The sequence below is a fragment of the Peromyscus californicus genome, unplaced genomic scaffold, assembly GCF_007827085.1.
Source record: "Peromyscus californicus insignis strain IS unplaced genomic scaffold, ASM782708v3 Scaffold_16__1_contigs__length_79575227, whole genome shotgun sequence".
Taxonomy (NCBI): Eukaryota; Metazoa; Chordata; class Mammalia; order Rodentia; family Cricetidae; genus Peromyscus; species Peromyscus californicus.
Window position 1 is genome coordinate 3810992 of NW_026294458.1, and position 25148 is coordinate 3836139.

Sequence of the window (25148 nt, forward strand, 5' to 3'; positions counted from 1 at the left end):
AAAACCGAAAAGCGCCGGGCGGTGGTGGCGCACGCCTTTAATCCCAGCACTCGGGAGGCAGAGGCAGGCGGATCTCTGTGAGTTCGAGGCCAGCCTGGTCTACAGCGCGAGATCCAGGAAAGGCGCAAAGCTACACAGAGAAACCCTGTCTCGAAAAACCAAAAAAAAAAAAAAAAAAAAAAAAAAAACGAAAAGCTTGAGGCTTCAGAAATGGTTCCTCAGTTAAAAGCGCCTGCTGTTCCTTCAGAAGCCCCAAGTTTGGTTCCCAAGACACACGAGGCAGCTCACAACTGACTTAAGCCCCAGGGCATCTGTCCTCTTCTAGCCTCCCCAGACACTTAACATTCATGTGCACATGCCCATACACATATGTACATAATTAAACATGAGAGATAAACCTTTAAAATAAACAAAAGGCTTGCTAAACTTTTCCATGAATAAATATTAACTTTTTCTTATGCTTACTGCTCCCATTGTCCATTTTTAGGTGGATTGATATTAAGTAAGAAACAAGGTTTTTTTTAGGTTTTTAAATTTAAGTAGTTATTTGTATTAGAAAGGTATAAGTTTGCCAATTATGTAAGATGCCTTTTGAAAAACAGTGTAATAGCCTGTACCAAGGACCATAAAAAAAGTTCAGTTCTGGCCGGGTGGTGGTGGCTCACACCTTTAATCCCAGCGCTTGGGAGGCAAAGTCAGGCAGATCTCTGAGTTCGAGACCAGCCTGGTCTACAAAAGAGTTCCAGGACAGCCAGGGCTGTTACACAGGGAAATGCTGTCTCAAAAAACAAAACAAGTTCAGTTCTTCAATTTCGGGCATTTATAGAAAGTCTAATGTTGAGAAAATATACCTAATGGAAGAGTGTGTGTCTAGCACTCTCAAGATCACAGGTTCAGATCCTAGCACCAAGAAAAAGCGAAAAGAAACCAAAACTATACTCAAAGGGGTCCACAGCACTGAGGAAGCTTGGAGCCAGAGAGACAGCTCAACAGTGTAGAGTACATGTTGCTCTTGCAGAAGATCTGGGGAAAATTAGAAAAACACTTAATATCCAGGGTTGCTCCGTTGAGTAGCCTTATAGAATAAAATATCCTGCCAGAAAGGTAATCATGAAGCATACAGAAACACCCTTGCTAACATTAAGTATAGAAATTCTCATAGGTATGTATATACAGGACTTGAAGAAAGCCATAAACTGTCTGGGCATGGTGGCATACTTTTAATCCCAGCACTTGGTAAGGCAGAAGCAGGTGGATCTCTGTGAGTTTGAGGCCAGCCTGGTCTACATAGTGAGTTCCGGATAGTCAGATAGAGAGAATCTGTCTCAAAAACAAAACAAAAAGCTTCAAAGGCCAGCAAGATGTCTCAGTGGGTAAAGGTGCTTGTCATCAAACCTGACAAGCTGAGTTGAATCTACTGGTAGAATGGGGAGAACTGACTCCTGCAAGTTGTCCTTTGACCTCCATGTGCACTTCCAGGAATGTGTGAGCACAGCAAAATACACTCTAAGTAAACAACATAAAACATGTCAGGGTAGCTCTAGGGAATATTACTTAGGTCACTAATCAGAGGAAAGAAAGAAAATGAGCATTAGATAAGTGAAGATAAAATAAATTAGAATAATATGAATGATTAAACCAGTAAATGCCATATCCTAAGGAGGTGTAGACCCTGATTAAAACTGAGATTCTTTTCAATCGGGTAGATTCTGTGCTTGAGGAAAAATTGGGAAAGGTAGTGAGTGGTAAGCGGTTTCTCCCCAGATTTGGCACATTGGCATGTTTTCGGAATGTTTCCTGGGTGAAGAGAGACTTCTGTACTAGTTTTTCATAAGCTGTTACTGAAGAGCAGATATTATGCTTCTCAAACCCGTTTGTTTTCCCTAACTGGTGCTGGGGAGAGAACCCAGAGCTTTGTGTTGCCACGTGACTGAGCTACACTCCCAGCTGGGACTCTGGATGTGCATTCTCCATGGCAAATACATGTTGACTCTGTAAGCAAAGTGGTAGTGAGCTGATGGTTGTGAATTTTGCAGTACAACTTTTATTTTAATGGTTAGATGATAATTCTTGTTGAAGATAGAATTTGGGATTCTTTAAAAATTTGGCAAGTGCTGAGTGATGGTGGCACATGCCTTTAATCCCAGCACTCGGGAGGCAGAGGCAGGCGGATCTCTGTGAGTTCAAGGCCAGCCTGGTCTACAGAGCAAGATCCAGGACAGGCACCAAAACAACACAGAGAAACCCTATCTCGAAAAACCAAACCAACCAAACAAACAAAAAATTGGCAAGCATGTAAGCCCTTTGCTTGGGTATGTGTTCATATGTGTGCATGTGGATGGGTGCAAGTATGTGTGTATGCTTGCATGTGAGGGCGAAAGGTTGACAGTGAGTGTGTTCCTCAGACATTGCTCTTCAGGGCTGAAGAGGTGGCTGTCTTGGTTAATTTTCTATGCAGTGATAAGACACTTGGCAAAGGGAACTTAGAGAAGAAAATGTGTATTGGGGCTCGTGGTTTCACAGGACTAAAGTCCATGGCCATTGTGGCGGGAGCATGGCAGCAGCTTATATTCTGAATCACAGGCACAAGCCAGAGGGAGAGAGAGATGACTGGAATGGCATGGGTCTTTGGAAATACCAAAGCCCTCCCCCAGCGACAAATCTTTCCTAGCAAGGCCACACCTCCTGATCCTTCCCAAAAGGTTCCACCAACTGGAGTATTCAAACACATGAGCCTGTAGGGGCCATTCTCATTTAAATCACTACAGTGTCTCAGCAGTTATGAGGACCCAGGTTTGAGTCTCAGCACCCACATAGTGTCTCAAAACAGTCTGTAACTCCAGTTTCGGGGAATCTGACGTCTGTGTCACAACACAGCACACACATGGTATACAGACATACATGCAGACAAAAACACCCATGCAAATGATGAAATGTTTTTTAAAAAATCACTTTCCACCTTTTGTTTTAACTTACTTATTTTGCAAGGGTTGGGGCACATTGCCACAGCACACATGTGAAGTCAATGGTAGCCTTCAGGATTCACTCAGGATCTCTTGTTTCTGCTGTTTCAGAGAATATTCCAGACTAGCTAGCCCTCAAGCTTCTAGGTGACTCTTGCCTTGGCTCTCATCTCATTCTAGGAGTGCTGGGGTTACAGGTGCCACCACATCCAGGTTTTCACAAGGCTCTTGCAGATTAAACTCAGAGCGGCAAGCTTGCAGAGCCAACACCTTTCCCCATTGGGTAACTTCCCTGGGCCCTCTACCTTCCTTTTTGAGAGAGGGTCTCTTCCCAAGCCTGCTGGCTGGCCACGGAACTTCCCTGCCTTTGCCTCCCCTGTGCCGGCCGACCCTACAGGTACTTCAGGCCATGCGTGACCTTTCACTTAGGCACTAGAGGTTTGAACTCAGGTATTTGTGTCATAATCACTGTAATGACCATCTCTCCACCCCATTTTTCTTTCTTTTTATTGTTGTTCTTTGTTTTGTTCTTCCAGTGAAACTTCTTAAAACGGTAAAAACAAAAGAACTGTGGAGGACTGTTTGGAGAGTAGTCCAACTTGAATTTTTTTTTTTGTTTTTCGAGACAGGGTTTCTCTGTGTAGCTTTGCGCCTTTCCTGGATCTCGCTCTGTAGACCAGGCTGGCCTCGAACTCACAGAGATCCGCCTGCCTCTGCCTCCCGAGTGCTGGGATTAAAGGCGTGCGCCACCCAACTTGAATTTTTAAAACTTGGATTAAAATAGAATGTATCTGGTTTGATTTTGGTTTCGTTTGTTAGAGACAGCTCAGATCCAGGCCTTGTACACAGTAGGCAAGCACTGCCCTTCCCTCCCTCTCACCCCTCTCCCTTCTGAGCCAGGACTCGTGTTCAGCTCTGGCTGGATGACCTGGAACTTGCTCTATAGGTCACACTGGCCCGGAACTTAGAGATCTGTCTGCCTCTGCCTTCCTGGGCATGGGTTAAAGGCGTGTGCCACCACAGTCAGTCACACACACACACACACACACACACACACACACACACACACACACACACACAATCTTACTACACACTTGACTTCTTTTTCTGTTTTTTGTTTTGTTTGTTTGTTTTTTAGTTTTATCAGCTGGGGAGGAGGGTACAGACATGTCTGTGGTCAGAAGATAACTGTATGGAGTTGGTTCTCTAGCATTTACATTGATTTGGAGATCAAGCTTGGGTTATAAGGTTTGCACAGTAAACATACTGCTGAGCCAGTTAACTGGCCATGGTTTTCATAGTTTGCATCTGTTGTAACTATGCAGGATGTGAGCCATAGATGAAGAGTGTGAGAAAATGTGTCTGTGATGGTTGTAACAAAAGATGGCTTCAACAGAACCCAGAGTTAAATAAATTCAGATCCGTTATCTGAAAACAAAACCTTCTTGAAACACATTGGGGGTGATGGTGCATGTGTCCATGTGCACACATGACACAAAGTCTATTTAAAGTACAGAAAGTACAACCAGAGTGTACAGTGACCAAACATTCTTAATTATTGAGAGTACAGTGAAGGTGGATAGAGAAGGGTGGTTAGTAGAGTTTGGGCAGATACCAATATAGAATAAGATAAGATTTTTCTTCAGAATAATTCTGTTTCTCTCTTAAGGTATCCAAGTCCACCCATGGGTTCTGTCTCAGCGCCCAACTTGTCTGCAGCAGAAGAAAATGTGGAGTATGTGCGGACTCTGTATGACTTTCCTGGGAACGATGCTGAAGACCTACCCTTTAAAAAGGGTGAGATTCTAGTGATAATAGAAAAGCCTGAAGAACAGTGGTGGAGTGCCCGGAACAAGGATGGCCGGGTTGGAATGATTCCTGTCCCTTACGTTGAAAAGCTTGTGAGGTCCTCACCGCATGGAAAACATGGAAATAGGAATTCTAACAGTTATGGCATCCCAGAACCTGCTCACGCATACGCTCAACCTCAGACCACAACTCCTCTACCTACAGTTGCCAGTACTCCTGGGGCAGCGATCAACCCTTTGCCATCCACACAGAATGGACCTGTCTTTGCAAAAGCAATCCAGAAGAGAGTACCGTGTGCTTATGACAAGACCGCATTGGCATTGGAGGTAAACCTTATCAAGACTGGCCTTTGAGCATGGGTTTTCGTTTTTAATTTGAAGTTAACGATCCATTTAAAGTTACTTATGTTCTTGGGAATTAGACAGGGGTTTCAGAGGATGCACTATTAATGTCCTGTCCTTTCCTAGTCATCATTTCAGTCCAGGTGCCCAGCCTGCTTGTTCTCTTTTCTGCTCCCAAAGCCTCATAGGTAGTTGGTTTTCTTTCCAGCAGGGAAAATGATAATTAGAAAGACCCATTGCCTATGAGCAAAATTAGCATTCACAGGTACAGTAATACTTTTATAAATCCATATCTCCCACATTGTAATTAAGGAGCAATACAAATAAAATGTCTTAAAATTTAGCTAGGTAGAGAAATGAGTTTAAAATATATTGGCCCTTGATTGTTACAGATTCTGTAAATCATAATAGTATGAAGTAGAACTTGAACTGTCACTGTCACTGTCATTTGTTTTTTGGGGGACAGGGTTTCTCTGTGTAGTCCTGGCAGTCCTGGAACTTGCTCTGTAGACCAGGCTGGCCTCAAACTCAGGAGATCTGCCTGCCTCTGTCTCCCAAGCGCTGGGATTAAAGGTGTGTGCCACCACTGTCTGACTTAGAAATGGAATTTCGAGGAACATTTCTTGGGCAAACATATATTGCTTAGTATTTCTTTTTTGCTTGTTTAAGTGCTGGGATTAAAGGCATACACTACCACGCCTGGCTTGTTCTATTTTGTTTTAAGATAGTCTTACATAGCTGAGGCTAAGCAATACCCCAGATCTTCCCATCTCTGCTTTCCAAGTGCTGGATTACAAGCATGCCACCTCTCTTAGGAAAAAAATAGATGGGCTTAGGGGTCTTTTGCCTTTGCACATACGTGTAAGGGTGTACATGTATGTGTGTACACAGGTGTGAAGACAGCTTCGTTTGCTGTCCTCAGCCATCTTGTTTTTTGAGAAAAAGTCTCTCACTGGCTGAACCCCCCAATTAGGCTAGACTGGCTGGCCAGTGAGACCGGAATTTACCTGTTTTCTGCCTCCTCTGTGCTAGAATTCAGTGCGTCATCACCATACCCAGCTTTTTTATGTGGGTTCTGGAAATCAAACTCAGATCCTCATGCTTGCAAGACAAGTAAGCACTTTACCAGCTGAGCCGCTGTCCTAGCCTTGGGTAGCCTGTAGTTATGTAGACCAGGTTATCCTCAAACATTGGACAGTCCTCCTACCTCTGAACACTAATCCCATGGTGAGCCTAGGCTAGAATATATTTTGGTTAATTTTTTTTTTACTAAGATATAAAGTGCATACAGTGAGGTAATTTCTGAATAGGATTTGATAATGTGGAATTGTGTACCACAAACCTCTACTCTTTCAGCTCTGTCCTCTGTAAAATGCAAATAGCTCTGTTATACCATCCTCAGTACGCTGTTTTGAAACCCAGTAACATGGTATTTGTGAAAACGCTTTGCAAACCACAAAGTGCTGTGTCAGTGTCACTGGGATTATAGTTGTTTCTTGTCTCGTGTTACCACATTGCATGTGTTAGAAAAACTAACGTGAAGGTCATTGCCTATTTTTGTGTATTTACCCAGAATAAGAGAGAGTTGAGAGAAAGCCCAGGTGTCCTACAGGAAATGGAGTAATGGAATGGAACTGACTGCTTTGAGAACAGTGTAACCCACAGTGCCTAGAGTTGAGGCTGGCCTTCAGTTCTTTTGTTGTTGTTTTTCCTAAGAAATTTTCTATTCACTTTACATACCAACCACAGATCCCCCCTCTTCCCTCTTCCCAATCCCCTGTTGTTTTTCAAGACAGTTTCTTTGTATAGCCCTGGCTGTCTTGGAACTGGCTGTGGGAGACCAGGCTGGTCTTGAACTCACTGAGATCTAATTAATACCTGCCTCTGCCTCCCAAGTGCTGGGATTAAAGATGTGCACCACCACTGCCTGGGGTAGCTTCAGTCCTTGTTTCTCCTATATCTGCATATAGATAGCACATATATTGTGAATACAAATAAAAATTAGCTATAGGGTTAGAGAGATTGTTCAGCACTTAAAAGCCCATATTGGTCTTGTAGGGTACTGGAATTAAGTTCTTAGCATCCACATTGGGCAGCTCACAGTGGTTTGTAATTCCAGCTTCAGGGGGATCCAGTGTCTCTGGCTTCTTCAGGTACCTACATATACACATCCATAAGTAAAATAAATGTTAAATTATTTTTTAATTAACTATAATTTATATGTAACTTTCTACTAATTATCCAGTTGTCTTTGGACCAGGAATAATATCTAAGTGAGTTACACTTGAAAATGTGTTTCAGGGTCAGTGACTTATGTATCTCTTCTTTTGGCCGGAAGGAAGAGTGAGTACCTGCAGCTTACATCAGGGACCAGGATTGAGGAGGGATCCAGTTGGAAAGAAACCAGAGTAAGGGCCAGGCAAGGTGGCACTTGCTTGTAATCCCAGCACTCACTCAAGAGGCTGAGGCAGGAGGAATGGGGGGTTTGAAGTCTAATTGGCTGATCAGACTTCTACTACCATGAAACAAGTGTGCTTTCTCCCTTTTCCCTCCCTCTCCCTTTTTTCTCTCTCTTCTCTTCTCTTCTCTCTTCTCTTCTCTTCTCTTCTCTTCTCTCTCACTCACTTCACTCACTCACTCACTCACTCACTCACACATGCACACCTCACCTCTTACTTATTAGAGATGGGATCTCATTATGTAGCTCTGCCTGTCCTGGAACTTGTTACATAGACCAGACTGAACTCCAAGATATCCCCCCTGCCTTTGCTGCCCAAGTGCTGAGTGAGATTAAAGATGTGTGCTACCACACCTGGCTCTATTTATATTATTTTAGTATTTTATATGTATGCTATTTTGCCTATATGTCTCCTTTACATATGTCTGTGCACCATGTAAGTGCCCTCAGAAGCCAGAAGAAGGTGTTGAATCCCCTGGAATTAGAGTTATAGGTGATTGTGAGCCACCATGTAGGCGCTAAGAACTCAACGCTGGTCCTCTAGAAGAGTGCCATCTCTCCATCCTCCATATACTCCTCTTGACTGGTTCACACCTCACCCGTGGATGCTTTGGGCTGTTAATACCTTCCAACTTGGTTCTGGGTGTGGTAGCACATACTTGCGATCCCAGTACTGGAGAGGTAGAGGCAGGGTTAGGAGCCAGGCTAAAAACAATAGGAGACCCTGACTAAGAGAAACAAAACAAAATGAAATACCATCCTGTTTGCCTTGGGGTTTCAGCCTGTTGAGAGAGTTGTCATCTCAGATGTAGGACTCAGGATACGTTAGGATGAAAGCTTTCAGGCACTCATTTATTGAACTCTGATTCTGGTTCTCTCTCTCTCTCTCTCTCTCTCTCTCTCTCTCTCTCTCTCTCTCTCTGTGTTTTCTAGACAGGATTTCACTGTGTGTGTGTGTGTGTGTGTGTGTGTGTGTGTGTGTGTTCTAGACAGGATTTCACTGTGCATCTCAGGCTGGCCTCGAACTCTGTTGACTGTCCTTCTGCCTCAGCATCCTTTAATGCTAAGATTATGAGAATACACTAGCCATGCCTAGCTTGATCTTTGATTTTTAGAGACTGTTTTAGATGATGTCTGCTGTGTGGGTGCATTCCTTGGCATGTGCAGAGTAGGTTCGTGGTGTTGTAGAAGGATGGCCTAGAGCTTTGTGAGTGGGAGAACCAGACTACTGCTGTGTATTTTAAGATGACACGTATTTGGTGTTACACAGCTCCCCTAGCCTCTCAAACCCCATTTCTCACAACGCTGACCCAACTGTCATCAAACCTTCATCATTACAGGCTTTATTTGGCGCTTCCCGGCAAGAGCATGTTAGCAGAACCCCGGAAGTCCTTTACTGCTCCACTGAGGATGCTTCCTGTCAAACTGTTCCTCTGCTTGTGCTGTATACTAAAACTATTAGGATAGTAATGCCTGTCTGATCTTGTTAAAAACCAGTTCTCTTGGGACTGTTGCAACTAGGTTATTAGTGAAAGTGTTAAAATTAAGTTGAGGAACACTGAGAAAAGTAGGGCAACATGTGCCCATAACTGGAACTTCCTTATTCCCTTAGGTAGTATCAAGGAGAAGAATGATGCCGTTGGTGAGCAGTATTCCCTGAACTATTTCATAAATTTTTGTTTTGTTTTCCCCCATAAAAATAATATATGATGAGTGTGGGAATGTAGATCAGCCCTCAGTTTGATTTCCAGCACTACAAAGTTTAAATAAAGAAGTTGACTTTTGAAAGATTCCCTGCAGTTTAAAAAATGTTAGCTATTTTCCTCTTCTCAAGTAGTGATTTGATTTGTGGCATGTGTAAGAGAAATGTAGATGTGTGTCCTCACTCTTTGACGGCAGAGCTAGCCAGGTCTGTTGATGCAGGCCTGTAATCCAGCTATATGAGGGGCTGAAGCAGGATGATAAAAAGGTTAAGGCCATCCTGAGCAACTCGGTGAGACCTTGTCCCAAAAAGTTTAAAACAAGAAACAAGGTTGGGATGTCATCGAGTGGTGGTTTGAGTCTCCGGTATGAAAGAAAGGAAAGGGAAGACGACAACGGGGTTCTCTGTCTATCTCCTGAGTGGGGCCACAGAGGGTGCTGTGAAGCCATCATATGCCACAGCAAAGTTCTCCCACTGACGCACACAATCTAGCCTGCCCTTTCCAAAAGGTCTTGTATGTGGGTTTGTGCGTATGAGTGTAGTATGCCCAAAGGCCAGAAGAGGGTGTCAGATCCCCTGGCACTGGAGTTTCAGGCAGTTGTGAGCAGCCTGACATGATAGCGTTCTGCTGAGCCCTCTAAAAGATCTCTAAGCAGAAGATAATAGTTGGAGCAAGAGTGCTGTTGTTACAGAGTGCTTGTCCAAGTTCCTTAGCTGAGAAACAAGACGGGGAAGTAGTGTGGGCCTGTTTTACATCCTGGTTTTTATAGGTATAGTTGTGGGCAAATTACTTAAGTTCTCTAAGCAACATGCATGCAAGAGTTGAGGTCATGTGGTTGGGCTTCCAACCAATGAAAAGACAAAACAGAAAGTCTGTATAAAAACAAAAACACAAAAAGTAGGTCTCTTTCGGAGAGGTAGGACCACCGCGACAGTGAAGGGTAAGGTTTTTAGCTCTTAGCTATTGCTCTGACCTCTTGGCTTTTGTCTCTGTATTGGCTCTGTGTTTCTTATTTAATAAGACGATTGGTTACTTCTACAAGTTGGCATTTGTCCATCAGCTGTCCATTATATAACCAACTAGGGTGGCGATGCCGCACCAAGGAGCTCACCAGTGTGAAGACAGGGAGACTAGGGCAGAAGGCATAGGCATAGGTGGTCTGGAAAGGCTTCCTGGAGGAGGTAGCCCTTGATTGAAAGATGAAGACAGCTAGCTGCTTAAACCAGGGAAGGCAGAGGAGGGCCTTGAAACACAGAGCAGCTGCCAGTAGATGAACTTAGAGAGCAGGTTGGGTGAAGGGCCAGAGTGGCAAAAGAAAGCAGGGGGCAGGTGTTCACATATTGTAAAGACCTGATGAGAGTGACATTTTTCTTGGCATGGCTTTAATTTGAAACAACCAGTTTCTCAGAACTGGTTTTAGGGATTGTCTCCTTAGTGATTTTATTTTATTTATTTATTTATTTATTTATTTATTTATTTATTTATTTATTTATTTATTTATTTATTTATTTATTTGGTTTTTCGAGACAGGGTTTCTCTGTGTAGCTTTGCGCCTTTCCTGGAACTCACTTGGTAGCCCAGGCTGGCCTCGAACTCACAGAGATCCGCCGGCCTCTGCCTCCCGAGTGCTGGGATTAAAGGCGTGCGCCACCACCGCCCGGCTCCTTAGTGATTTTAAATTGCACAGAAAATGCTTTATTTCCTTCTAAAGAGACTCTCACTCATATTCTAGTATGCCTTTATTACTAAAAAGAAAGGGAAGAGCCAGGTGTACACCTGCCGTCCCAGCGCTTGGAGGTGGAGACAGGAGCATCAAGAGTTCAAGATCATCTGGGTTATATGAATAGACCCTACCTTAGAAAGTGGTCGGAGACAGTGGGCAGAGAATTTCTTAGCACTGTGAATATTACTTGTCTTGAGTACACACACTTAATTAGTGGGTGTTTTCTGTGTTGAGTTTGTATCTAAATGGAGTTTCAGTCACAGTTTCCTGTATGACAGAGGTTAAGAAACAGGGTTGAGGCCGGGTGGTGGTGGCAGCGGCGGCGGCGCACGCCTTTAATCCCAGCACTTTTTGAGTTTGAGGTCAGCCTGGTCTACAGAGTGAGATCCAGGAAAGGCGCAAAGTTACACAGAGAAACCCTGTTTCGGAAAAAAAAAAAGAAGGAAGGAAGGAAGAAAGAAAGAAAAGAAAAGAAACAGGGTTGAAGCCGGGTAGTGGTGGTGCACACACCTTTAATACCAGCACTCAGGAAGCAGAGGCTGGTGGATTTCTGTGAGTTCCAGGTCAGCCACAGCTGCTGCACAGAGAAACTGTATCTTGAAAAATAAAAATAAAAGAAAGAGAAGAAACAGGGTTGAAGTGATAGTGAAATGCTTGCTTTGCAGTGGTAAAGCCTGAGTCTGATCCCTAGAGTCCGCATCAAAAGCTGGAGTGGAGTGTGTGCCTGTAGTCCTAGTGATGGAAGACAAGAGGCAAAGACAGAAGGATCCTTGGGAGCTCACGAGCTAGCTAGTCTAGCCCATGAGAGACCCTGTCTCACATAAAGGTGAAAATGCCTGAAGAATGGTACCCAGGATTGTCCCCTGACATCCCCCTCCCACTCAACACGCACAACAGATTGTTACTTCTGGTGTTCTACAGGAATCAGTCAGGAGAAAACAATCTGTAATGTGTTCCATGTATCCAAGTCACAAACTTCAAGTAAGACCTAAAGTGATTCAGAGCAGATTTGGTAAAAATCAAGGAGAAATTGAGTTGTGATGATTGCTTAGCGCTAAGTCCAGCCTTCTCCAGGGTATTCTGACCTTGTACATTGTCTTGACTTGGATACTATAAACATGTCCACTCCTTCAGCAGATTAACTCTTTCAATGATAACAGACAGGAACTTGGGATACTGTAGTGAACAAAACCAAAGGCTTCTTTCTTTGTAGAACTTACAGAACAGTTTACAGGGTGAGTTAGTTCTAGGCTGTTAGTTAACAAGTTCTTGCATTCTGACTGTCAGAACCATTCATTTTATCTGTCCCCTTCCTGTGCTTATGTAGCCTCATGTTTTGTTTTGTTTGGGAGATGGGTCCTCATGCTGCCCAGTCTGGTCTTGAAATCCTGGGTTTGGACTGGAGAGACGGCTCAGTGGTTAAGAGCACTGGCTGCTCTTCGAGAGGACCCAGGTTTAATTCTCAGCATCCACATGGCCACTGACAACTGTCTGTAACTCCTGTTCCAGGGGATCTGACACCCTTACACAGACATACATGAAGGCAGAACACCACTGCATGTAAAATAAGAAAAGAAGAAGAAAATCCTGAGCTCAAGCTATCCTTTGTCTTAACCTCCAAGTCATTAGGACTACAGGTGCACACCACACCCAGCTCCAGGGACTCTACTTGTTCCTCTTGAATTTTTTGTTTTATCTTGTTAAAGCTGTCTTCTGAATCCTTGGTAACTGATTAGGCATCCAGCACCTTGATTACTCTCCTGTTTCTGGCTAACCATTTCACAGAAAGATTGGTCTATTTTGTTTTGTTAATGCAGGACCTCTGTGACCTTGAACTTGCTATACAGTTGAGGATGTCTCTGAACTTCTGATCCTCCTGCTTCCACTTCCCACATGCTGGGACTCCAGGCATTGACCTTTGTCTCTTGCTAAGATGAAACACCATGATGAAAAGCAGCGTGGATGGGTGGTCATTTGACTTACACATCACTGTTGGTCGTTGAAAGCAGTCAGGGCAGGAACTTGTGGGAGGAACCTGGAGGTACAAGAGCTGATTCAGAGACCATGGAAGAGTGCTGCTTACCTGCTTGCTCCACGTGGCTTGCTTTCTTACAGAATCCAAGACCTCTAGCTTAGGCATAGCACTACCCACAATGGGCTAGGCCCTCCCATATCAGTCAATCACTAATTAAGAAAATGTCCTACAGGCTGGCCCACAGCCCAGTCTTTTGGAGACATTTTCTTAATTGAGGCTCCTTCTCTGATGACTCTAGCTTTTGTCAAGTTGACATAAAAACTAGCCAGCACACCTGGTGTATATGGTACTAAGAATCAAACCCAGGGCTTTGTGCATGCCACACAAACACCCTGTACCATCCTCACAAAAACGATTTGAGAAAGAAACGTTTCGATCTTTTTACTAAAGTCTTCTGTGCAACGTCTTGCCTGCTATCTTCTGTTTGCTGATCTTTTCTGGCACTTTGTCCAGGTTTGGTTTCCAGCTCACCTATAGAATTCACCATCTTCCCTGTTTTACACATACCAAGTGACTGGACCGTACTTAGTATACCACTGTCTTCTGGTGTGCGTTCTCTGTGACAGAACAGTCTTGAACTCTTACTCAGCTTGCCACGTGCTTGGCCAGTACTTAAGTCTTCAGTCCACCCTTACTAGCTTAAGAACACCTTTTATCTTTGATGCCTGTTCTCTTTAAAATTTTTACTTGTTTTATGTGTATTTGTGTTTTGCCTGCATGTATGTCCGTGCACCACATGTGTACCTGGTACCTGAGGAAGCCAGAAGGTGTCAGATCTGGAACTGGCGTTACAGATGGTTGTAAAGTGCATGTGGTTGCTGAGAATCGAACCCGGGTCCTCTGGAACAGCAGTCAATGCTCTTAACCACTGATCTATGTCTCCAGCTCACTTTTTTTTTTATTACTGTTTTATTTATTTTTGAGACAGGATCTCATGTAGCCCAGCTGGCCTTGCATTCATTGTATAACTGTGGTGTAGACCTGGAATTTTTGATGCTTCTGCCTCTACCTACCAAGTGATGGGATTATAGGAATCCACCGATATTCCAGGTGTATGACTCTGGTGATCTTTGAGCTCACTAGCATCCTTAAGATAAAATAAAAATTGTTCTTTATTCCCACTAGCGGTCATACATGATTATATTGGAATTTCTTTTTGAATTCCTTTGCCACCACCATCCCCTTGAAGGTTTAATAATTTATTTTATGTGTATGTGTATATGCTTGAGTGTGTATTTGAACCATATGTGTGCAGGTGTCCTCAGAAGAGAGTGTCAGATCCCCTAGAAGTGGAGCTCCAGGCAGTTGGAGCTGCCCAGTGGTGTGAACTGAGCTCAGTCCTCTGGAGAGCAGCACATGCTCTTAACCGCTGAGCCCTCTCTTTGGTTTCTTTCTGACCCTACTGTTCAGGTTATGCCTCTTCTCTGAGCCGTTTGAATTAGCTTCCTCAGTGACTGGTGGGATTCTCAGAATTCTGTTTCATCGGTTGGTTTTCTTTCATTGGTTAGAATTAAACTCACAATAACAGTGTTCTGGCTTTGTTTTGTTTTGTTTGTTCTAGACAGGATATTGCTATATAGCTAGGAAACCCTGAGTTCACTAAGCGTGTGTTTGTGTGTCCTTCCCTTCCAGTAGTGCCTTACACTTGGAGGGGTTCCCCTGCTTCACAGCACTGTGCACCATGTGTAGCTTACAATAACAGTCTCTTCACTGCTTTTGCTTGCTGAGATGAAGCAGCGTGCCAAGCATAATGAAGTTTCAGTGTCCTGGAATAATCTCAGTGTCCCACAAAGGAACACACACAAAGCAGAAGCCGCTCAGCACGGCAGCTCTTTTTGTATATAGGGTGGGCTAGAACCCAGTCCTGGCTAGCACGCAGCTGGGGCAGGACGTTCACTTGGTTTTTATTTAACACAGATGGTAACTGTTTTCCCCATTGGCTGGGGTCTGTCATGGTCTTTTGCACTTGGCTACTTTAAAAAGAACCGGACAGAGGAGAGGGGGAAGGAGTCAGCTACGATAGGCCACGTTCTGGGAGGAGGTGTTACCAGATTGGGGAAGGGTTGAGATTCAAAGATGTGCATACAAATTATACAAGGTGGCGAGATTATTGGCCCTTGGTGGCCAACGATCTGATGAAAGAAAACCATTTCTCACAGTAGCACTGGTTATATTTTCAGTCTCAGAGCATCATCCAATGGGGAGTGACCTGTAGTTTATAGCCACATTGTATTGGTCCTCCATTGTGTTCGTCATGAAGCACCTGACTCAGCCCTGGAGAGCCACATGAGGTCACAACTTACTGATACAAGGCTGCTTTCCCTCCTCCCATCACATTCCAGGAGCGGGAAGCTTTTCCCTACTGCAGTACCCGCAGGCTAGTGCTCACCTTCTTAAGAGCCTGAGAGTCCAGGGCCGGTGGAATCCCCTTTGGATTTTCCATGGGGACTGAGCAGACTCGAACTCTTACTTGTTCTTGAAGTAGGTCTTGCTGTGTTGCCCAGGCTGGTTTTGAGCCCTAGTATAGAAGCTATTCGCACAGGTACCTGTCTTACACTTCTGTCTTGAGTGTTAATTTTTAGAAATTTTCATTTTTTTCTATTTCTTTACTGCCAAAGATGCTTTTTCCCCCCCATGATCACAACACCATGTCCAAGGCAAGAATGTTCTCTGGACATTGATATACACCTATAGTCACTTTCTTCTGGAGGCTGAAGCAGGAGGATTAAGTTCAAGGCTAGCCTGGGTTACATGGTAAATTCCAGACCACTCTGGGCTACATAAATATTGTGATACCCAGCTGCCAAAAGAATAGATGTGTCTGTCAGTACAGGCTCATGCTAGAGCCCAGGATGGTCTCAAGATAAACAATCCTCCTGCTGCATTAGCTTCTCAGGGGCTAGAATTCTAGGGATGGATCAGCATACTCATTACTCCGCTAAAAGATAGCTTTAGGAAATCCTTCAGATGCTAAAGTCAGGGAATCGTTCAGGGGGAAGTGCTTCGCTCTTTTTATTACATGTATTGATTTGTGTGCCTAAGAACAACTTGAGGGAGTCCGTGTTCTTCCTTATACCAAGTGGGTCCTGGGGATGGGGCTCAACTGTCAGGCAAGCACCTTTATCTGCTGAGCCATCTTGCTGTCCCAGGTTCTCAACAGGGGCTCACCATGCAGCCCTGGTTAGCCTGGAATTCTTAGAGATCTGCCTGCCTCTGCTTCTCACATTTTTTATAAAAACATTTTTTCTTTTGGCAAATCATAGTGTCATTGCTTATAAATCAGAATGCACTGTTCTTCAGAGGACTTTGTTTGCCTAGGGAGATAGCTCATCCATAAAGCACTTGCCACACTAGCATGAGGACTTGGGTTTGCTCCTCAGAGCCCATGGGAACAGCCGGGAATGGTGCATACATTTATAATCACAGTGCTAGGGAGAAGGAAATACTTGGTACCCGTGGCTCACCTACCAGCTGGCCTAGCCTCATTGGTGACCTTAGGTCCCAAGGAGAAACACCATCCCAAAAATGAAAGTAGATGGCTCCTGAGGAATGACACCCAAGGTTGGCCTCAGGCCTCCATGCGTATATACGTGTAACACACATGTACCTTGACATATATGCCAAAAGGGGGAGGTGGTTTTTCTTAGTATATAAATAGGATGAGAATACTCTGAAATTGATTTGGTAATTTTCAGACGGTCTTACAGTCTTACAGCAGAGCCCTGAGACTTCTTTTTTTTTAAAGGTAGTCTCACATTCATTCATAGCCCAGGCTGACATTAGACTGGACTATCCTTCTACCTTGGCCTCCTGTGTGCTGGGGTAGTGCTCGAAGACCACCATACCTGGCTTTATTGTGGTCGGTATGTGCGTGCGTGATGAATGGTAGGCACATACATGCCACCATGTACTTGTGGCAGTCGGGACAACTTTGTAGAGTCAGTTCTCTCCTTCTACCTTTTCGTGGGTTCTGAAGGTTGAATCAGGCCCCCAGGCTTGCACCGGCAGTACCTTACCCACCAAGTCACTTGCTAGCCCCTCGTGGCTTTGATATTTTCCTTACTGAGCATATTTTCATTACATACTGACTCTTTGTATTTTCTGTGGAGTAGTATCTATTCAAGTCTTTGTGGTTAAGAGTGCTTACTGCTTTTGTAGAGGACCCCATGTCAGGTGCTTGTCATCTCCAGGAGGATCTGACACCCCTGAGCGAGCTCTGTAAGCACCCATATTCACATGCACACACCCACATATACACACAATTAAAACAATAAAAATTAATATTAGTACAGTAAGGGTGATGTGTCTCTAGCTCTGTAATAGAGTGCCTGCTTGGCAGGGCGGATGGCGCTGCTTGTAGTCACAGGAAGGACGAGGTCGGTGCTGCTCCCAGACTCCGTCTAGCCTGCGCTGACCGTCTGAGTAGGTCCACACTCCTTCAGCAGAAGCAGTGGCTTGTTTTCGTTCTGTGTTGTTGACTCAGTACTTTGTGTGTGTGTGTGTGTGTGTGTGTGTGTGTGTGTGTGTGTGTGTGTGTGTGTGAACTGTTGTTAGGTTGGTTTTTTAATATTTATTTACTTATGTATGCAATATTCTGTCTACCTGCAGGCCAGAAGAGGGCATCAGATCTCATTACAGATGGTTGTGAGCCTCCATATGGTTGCCGGGAATTGAACTCAGGGCCTCTGGAAGAGCAGCCAGTGCTCCTAACCCTCTGAGCCATCTCTCCAGCCCCTGTTGTTATATTGTTATCTGACATATTCAACAGGCATTGGCCAAATCGGGACTGCTGAATGTGTACTGTTTAACTGCAGCAAAGATAGGGAAGTTGCTTAAAAGTGAGAGACTGCCTTAAATCGAGTGGGTAGAAAGAGTCCTGGTGGGAAGTGAATGCTTTTCAGTGCGTTCACTTGCATCCTCTGTTCTCGTCTTCCTGTTGTCTTTAACCTGCTGTATCCGTTAGAATGATTTGTTTAGACACTGTCTTCAGGTCTTCTTCATCCATCATTCTATTTGCTTTTAAGGGAGTTGCTTGGTTGGTTAGTTGGTTTTGACTTTTTGAGACAGAACTTGATGGAGCCAAGGCTAACCCTGAATTCCTGGTCCTCCTTTCTTCACCTTCCAAGTGCTGATTACAGACACATACACCATGACATGTAACTCTGAAGTGGCATTTTTCCTGTGCGTTGTCTCCTCCCCTACCCTTTGCTGAGACTCAAACACTGGGACTCAGACTGCTAGACAAGCGTTGTACTCCTACCCCTGGCTCCCCTTTATCAACTTTGATAGGACTCTGTTACTGACTAAGTTGAAAATTTTGGCTTTTACCAAATTTACCCCGTGGCTCAGTGCATAGAGGTACTTGCTGCCCAGCCTGGGGACCTGAGTTATCACTAGGACCCAATTGGTGGAAAGAACTGACTCCTAAAACTGCCCGTTCCACACATAAGCCCTCCACCCACACTCATACATATGTGCACACAATACACACAAGTATATACATGCAACAAACATTTCTTTTAGTTTTATGGGTATGAATGTTTTGTCTACATGTGTATCTGTGTACCACCTGCATGTCTGGTGCCAGAGGTAAGCACCACCTTGCAAAGTGGAGTTACAGACAGTTGTGAGCTACCCTGTGGTGCTGGGAATTGAGCCTGGGTCCTCTGGAAAAGCAAGTTTGGTTAATGGCTGAGCTGTCTTTGCAGACCCAGTGAGACGTAGTCTTAGACCCTGTCTTTATAGAAATTACAATGGGCAGAAGAGATTGGGAGCAGCACGAACAACATGCACTCTCGGCAACACGCACTCTTGCACCAGCTCAGTGTCCCGTGGTTTCTAGCTTTATTTTGTTGCAAGCCGTAGTGGATTGTCTGTCTTTTAAGCCAGCCTCCTAAAGAGCACCAGAAGCAGATTGTCAGAACATGGAAGTATGTCAGTGGGACCACAGCTTTGGATATACTTTTTGTGATGAGTATATAAGTACAATTTTGAAAATCCTGATCAGACATTTGTTGGGCCCTGAAAGGACCTCCCCAGAGCTCTCTGGGTCCCCAAAATGCTTTGAAAACCTGTTTTGTTTTGTTTTGTTTATCTATCTATACTTATTTTTGGGCTGCTCACTCTGTACCTCGAACTCAGAGATCCACCTGCCTCTGCCTCCCGAGTACTGGGATTAAAGGTGTGCGTCATCACCGCCTGGCAAAGAACTCTTTGACGATAAAATTCCCAGCTTTTACTAGGTGAGCAAACTAATCTCTGAACTCTGGGTGCCTGTCCTCCAGCAGTAGATGGAGTTCTGCAGCCTGCATTTTTGTTTGTGTTTAATTGCATTTGGAGTGTGTGTGTGTGTGTGTGTGTGTGTGTGCGCGCGCGCGCGCGTGTGTGCGCGCGCGCTCATGTCAGGGTGGTGTGTAGCGGTCAGGACAATGTTGCTAGAGTTTTCCTGCCTGGCCCACAGTCAGGACAAATCTCTCTCACCCGCCAGTCCCAAGCCGCTTAAACCCGATCAAGTAAACACAGAGACTTATATTGGTTACAAACTGTATGGCTGTGGCAGGCTTCTTGCTAACTGTTCTTACAGCTTAAATTAATCCATTTCTATTAATCTATACCTTGCCACGTGGCTTGTGGCTTACCGGTACTTTACATCTTCCTTATCCTGATGGCGGCTGGCAGTGTCTCCCCCACCCAGCTTCCTGTTCTCTCAATTCTCCTCTCTGTTAGTCCCGCCTATACTTCCTGCCTAGCCACTGCCAATCAGTGATTTATTCATTGACCAATCAGCAACACATTTGACATACAGACCATCCCACAGCAGGACAACATACAGGAGTCAGTTTTCTCCTTGCATCACCTAAGTCCTGGAACTGAACTCATGGGTCAGGCTTGGTGATAGGTGCCTTTGTCCTCAGAGCTGTCTCTGGCTTGTGCTCTGGATTGCAGAAGCTCAGAGCTAAGCCTCGTGTTGTGATTTACACCTGTAAGCTCAGCACTTGGGACTGAAGGCAGGCCAGCCTGAGTTATGAATGTAGTAAGACCCTGTCCCCCACCTGCACCCCACCCTACAGTGACTGTCCCATAGAAAGTCAGGGACAGCTCAGGGTGGTGTCATGGATGCTTAGGGACCATGGTGAGTGAGGTGATGTTGCTGATAGAATTTCCACCCCTGTGAATTGAAGTGAGCGGATTCCCTCCTTTCTTCCTCCCTTCCCTCATGCACACTTAACTTTTGTCATTGTGTTTTGTGTATTAGGAGGTCAGAGGTCAACATCAGGTGCTGTTCTCTATGCACTGTCCACCTTGTATTTTGAGACAGGGTTTCTCGGTGACCCTGGAACTAGACTGCCAGGGATTTACCTTTCTCTGCTCTGCCAGCTCTATTTACAGCTCCATGCCACCGTGGTTAGCCTTTTTTCATGTATTCTGGGGATGAAACTCAGAGCCTTATGTTTGCATGGCAAGTTCTTTGGTGCCTTTGCCCACTAAACCATCTCGCTAGCCCTGGTTTGTTTGGTGGTGGTGGTGGTGGTGGTGGTGGTGGTGGTGGTGGTGGTGGTGGTGGTGGTGGTGGTCTTTTAGTATGAAATACTTCACAGATGTGTGTTATTGCTTGTGCGGAGTCCATGCTGATCATCTCTGTATCATTCCAGTCTTTGATAAAGACACCGTCACAGCAATGTGGTTTCTTACTTTGAGACAGCGTCTCAGTGAGCCCAGGCTGTGTGCTGGGACTGAGTGCCAGGCCTGGCTGCTTTCCACCCCTCTGTGCAGCTTACCATGTCCATGTGTGTCCATTTACGAGTAACCACTGGGGTGACGGTGCTTCGTGCTCAGAAGCTGCTTCACAAATGCTTGCCACCTGAGAGGTGTCCTGGGTGCGCTGGTGGTGTCCTGTGTCTTTGTAGTACTTGATTTTTCAGGTCCAAACACTGAAGAAGTAAAGGTTAGTCTTAGTCTTTGGGTAGATACTATTTGTGATTTAACGTAAACTGTCTTTTTGTTGTTTGCACAGTGATGCTGATTTTGTCTTCTTTATCCCTACAGGTTGGTGACATTGTGAAAGTCACAAGGATGAATATAAATGGCCAGTGGGAAGGCGAGGTGAATGGGCGCAAAGGGCTTTTCCCTTTCACACATGTTAAAATCTTTGACCCTCAAAACCCCGATGACAACGAGTGATTGCTGTTGCCGCCCCTGCTGCTGCCTTGTTGTGCCTGTCGTAGTCTCCGTTGAAGTGGGAGGCACTCTCACATGCAAGTCACACTGAGCTGCTGGTGGCCGGCTTTCCATCCACTGGGTCTCCTGCACATTTGGAATGCCTCCAGCAGCTGCCTCTTGGCATTTGTATCATAGTCATGCTGTCAAAGAGTAGCGGTCTTAGCCTTCTTCTGGATTGTAAACTGGAACCCTGGTGGAAGCACACAGTAGAACTGAGCACAGAAGGGTCTTCCTTCTCATCACTGCCTCGTTTGTATTGGAGACGGACTCTTGTGTGAGCCTGCTGACGGTCCACATGGAGAGGGCTAGCCTCGGCAAGCTCTTGCTGTTGCTGGTCCACAGAGCAGTGGCTTTGCTACCGACTTGTTTTTCTTTGGACGACAGAGGAAGTAAACTCCAGACAGTTCTGTCCAAACTCCTGCAGTCTGGCTTGTTTCCACTTTCTTTTGTTTAGTTTTGGTTTTGGAAGACTAATTCATTAGAGTTGTGTGTTCTGAACAGATTTTTAAATAGTAGGTTGGATTTTTGTGATAGTCTAAGGAACAATTTGTGTCCCTGAGCTTCCAAACTGAAGCTGCTGTACGTAACTAAAGAATATGAAAAAGACACCCTGAAGTAGAGGCCTTTATCTTTTGGTTGCCACGATACCTTGTGTGCCGTGTGGCAAACATTGCACACACACAGCGGTCATGGTGTGCCGTGCTGGGTGCAGCCTGGAAGCACCAGGGTGAACTACTGGTGGTCTGGGGACCCTGTGGCTGTCTGTCACTGTTGCTACCGACAGAAGCAGAAAGGGTGGAGCGCTTGGTCAGTTCTGTCTCGCGTTTGAGTAAGTACACCCCCTTTAAGAACTCAAGTGAGTCATCACAGAGTCCTGTCAGCTCTTCCTGTCCAGACCCAGCCTGTCCAGGCAGCTTGAAAGTGGTAGTCCTGTCTGGTTCCACAGCCTAAGTGGAACAGAACACAGTGCTCCTAAACCAAGAAAATGCAGCCTCTGGAACCCTTAACCCATATACCATGAGCCAACAACATGCAAGCCAGCTGGTACAAATGTGTGGGCCCCTCATCTGCACGTGGCAACCCTGAGTTCTAGAACCTTTCTGTAGTATGCTCTGTTTCAGCTGGACCCTGATGAGGACACGCCTCCACACAGAACTCCAAGCAGACCGAGAAATGTAGCAGTGACTTAGTGAGCAGCTCCATCGTTTACAGACAGCTGTAACTGTGGCCCTGGCTCTGGAGGCTCTTAGGCTGTGAGAACTAATGAATACACTCAGCAGACAAAAACTAACACAAGCATTTGTCCACTATATTTATTTCTCTTCAAGACTTTTTTTTTAATTTTGTGTATATTGGGCATGGTGGCACACACCTTTAATCCCAGCGCTCAGAAAGGCAGAGGCAAGCAGATCTCAGAGTTCAAGGCTAGCCTGAGTTCAAGGCTAGCCTGGTCTGTGTAGTGTGTTACAGGACAACCAGGCCTACAAAGAGAGACTGTTTCAGAAACACCCCCTGTAAAGGTGTGTGGGTGTTTTGCCTGCATGTATGAATGTGCATCACATGGGTGCGGTGTCTTAAGGAGGCAGGAAGAGAGGGTTGGATCCTCTGGAACTGGAGTTACTGTGTGGGTGCTAAGAGTCGAACCTGGGTCCTCTGTAAGCGCAGCAAGTGCTCTTAGCTGCTGAGCCAATCCTTGAGCCCCACCAGCTTCTCTTTAAATCAGGCTGAGAAAGTGCCATATTTAAGAATGTTCATGTGACAAAATGGTCATTTGGGCTTTGGGGTATTATCATGTCTCCCTGTCTGTGGCTTTCCAGAAAAAAGTGGTAAAGGTCAACTTTTTCCATCTCTGAAAGCTACCGTTTTTTAGCCAGATCTGTTGAGTGGGCCCCAAACTCTGCCTACAACAATACTTGCCTTCTGGCTAGTGACCCAGTTCAGCCCTAGGCCTTTTGATACCTGTGCTGAATACATGCCTTGTTCACAGAGGACAACCCCTGAGGAATCATTACTGGGGCTTGAACCTCTTGCCTTACACATGCTAGAGAAGCCCTCTACCACTGAGCTCTTTCTTAAATTTTGAGATGGGATCTCCATAAAATGCCCATGCGGGCTTTGACTTTTTCATCCCAGCCTCGGCTGAAATTTGAGTCACCACACCCAGCTTTTAAGGTCTTTTAAAAACTACGTTTAACTGAAGGGCTTGGTGCCTTTTGATGATAGCAGCATGCTTAGTGCAGGCAGCCATTTTTGAGAACAGGATTTCCCTCCTCAAGTCTGTTGACCAGCAAGACTCCATGTAGATTCAGGATCAGAATGTCCCATAAGCCTGGGGTTTGGTTTATGAAATCAGTTAATTTGGCCCATGTAGTTGTTTCTACAGCTCTCTGAAATCCAGAGCTGGAAATAAAGACTTAAGTTCTGAACTCTCAGGATATGTGCCGAAAGTAGTAATTTCCTTTCCTGACTTAAAAGCTCATCAGTTTCTTAATCAGGAAAATTTTCCTTTTCACACTGATAGAAAGTGGCATCTTGCCTAGGTCCCACTCTTGTGGGAATGTGATCCAGGGGTGGCTCTCCTTCCGTGGCCGGCATTGTCCCATGGTCTGCTCTGCTGTGTTGTAGAAAGTGCTGGGATGACAACCCACTCACTGTGGCTGTTGTGCTGAGAAGGACTCAGTCAGGTAGTCAGGGCATAGACCGCTAGGTTAGAGTCCGTTTCCCAGGCAGGACCTCCCGTGCTGAAGGCGCCTGTCACCCCTGCGCTGCTCTGACACACCTGTTGCAGGTCATCCAGACTCAGAACCCTGTGCTCTCCGGCAGAGACTCTGTGCCCTCCCTTGGAGTTGCAGGTTCCTGGCACTGTGCCAGCCTTCCTCTACAGCTGTTTACAGACAAGATGGGCCAAGACTGATGGCCACTGCTCTTGGAACTTTTGCTCAGAAGAATAATGAGCTTTTTTTTTTTTAAAGGGATGATGTGTTTTTGTTCCAGGTGTTTATAATTTAATCTTTTAATATTATGTTCATTAACATCTTAAAATGAGTGGATTCTTGATTGTTTTAACACAGTACCTAAGACTAATGCTTTCTGTGGACTCCTCACCATGGGACCAGAGAACCACATCCCTGGTAACTGCTGTGAGCGTGGACACTGAGCTGCTTGTATATTCTAGAAGAGCAGGAGGACAGTTCTCTGAGACAGGAGGAACAGTGGCCTTGCTTCTAGACGGTCTTCACTGTGTGTTTTAAAACGACATAAAACTCTTTTGACGTGTATAACTTAAAGATCATAAGTGTCAGGCAATAATATTTTCTGTGTAAGCTTTTAAAATTATTTTTGGGGATCATAGCTTGTTTTATTTTGTGCTATAAAATTAACAGTATTAAATGACTTATATTCTTAGAATACATTGAGTGTCTTTTCTTAACAGATTAGTGCCTTTTTATTTTTGTATTCCATTTTACGTTACTGGTCCCAGCATCAAAGCCCTTGTTTCCATGGCCTGTTTGTACATTGTCTCAATAAAACTTGCACCAGCTGGCGGTGGCAGCAGCCTCGGTGTTTCAGTGTCTCCTCAGTCAGCCCCCACCAGCCTCTCCCAACCGGTAGACTCGCTCCTGCTTCCCTCAGCCCAAAATGGCAGCTTCCTGAGTCTGGGAAATAGCTGTTCTCTGGGTGCTATGGGAGAGGCCCACACTTGGACTCAGCCTTCTGAGCAGGGGGTGCAGAAGACTGCCCATGGTGAACCAGTGCAGAGGCTCTGCTCTGCTGAGCCTGAACTAACCAGAGGTGCTCAGTGGTCAGGGAAATTGAGCATCCTGTCTGCTACCTGCTACCATCCCTGTCTGTATATGGACCCCCTTGTGAGCCTTGCTGATCATTGGGGTGGGAAC

The 25148-nt window shown here is 45.1% G+C and overlaps 1 protein-coding gene across 1 annotated transcript in view; it reads left to right on the forward strand.

The window, feature by feature from the left end:
• Positions 1-24809, forward strand: part of Crkl (CRK like proto-oncogene, adaptor protein) — a 40784-nt gene extending 15975 nt beyond the window's left edge. The window contains exons 2-3 of the mRNA XM_052740025.1: positions 4633-5098; positions 21079-24809. Coding sequence (XP_052595985.1) covers positions 4633-5098; positions 21079-21213 — 601 coding nt within the window. The 3' untranslated portion in view covers positions 21214-24809. The remainder of the gene's footprint in view (positions 1-4632; positions 5099-21078) is intronic.
• The last annotated feature ends 339 nt before the right edge of the window (positions 24810-25148 follow it).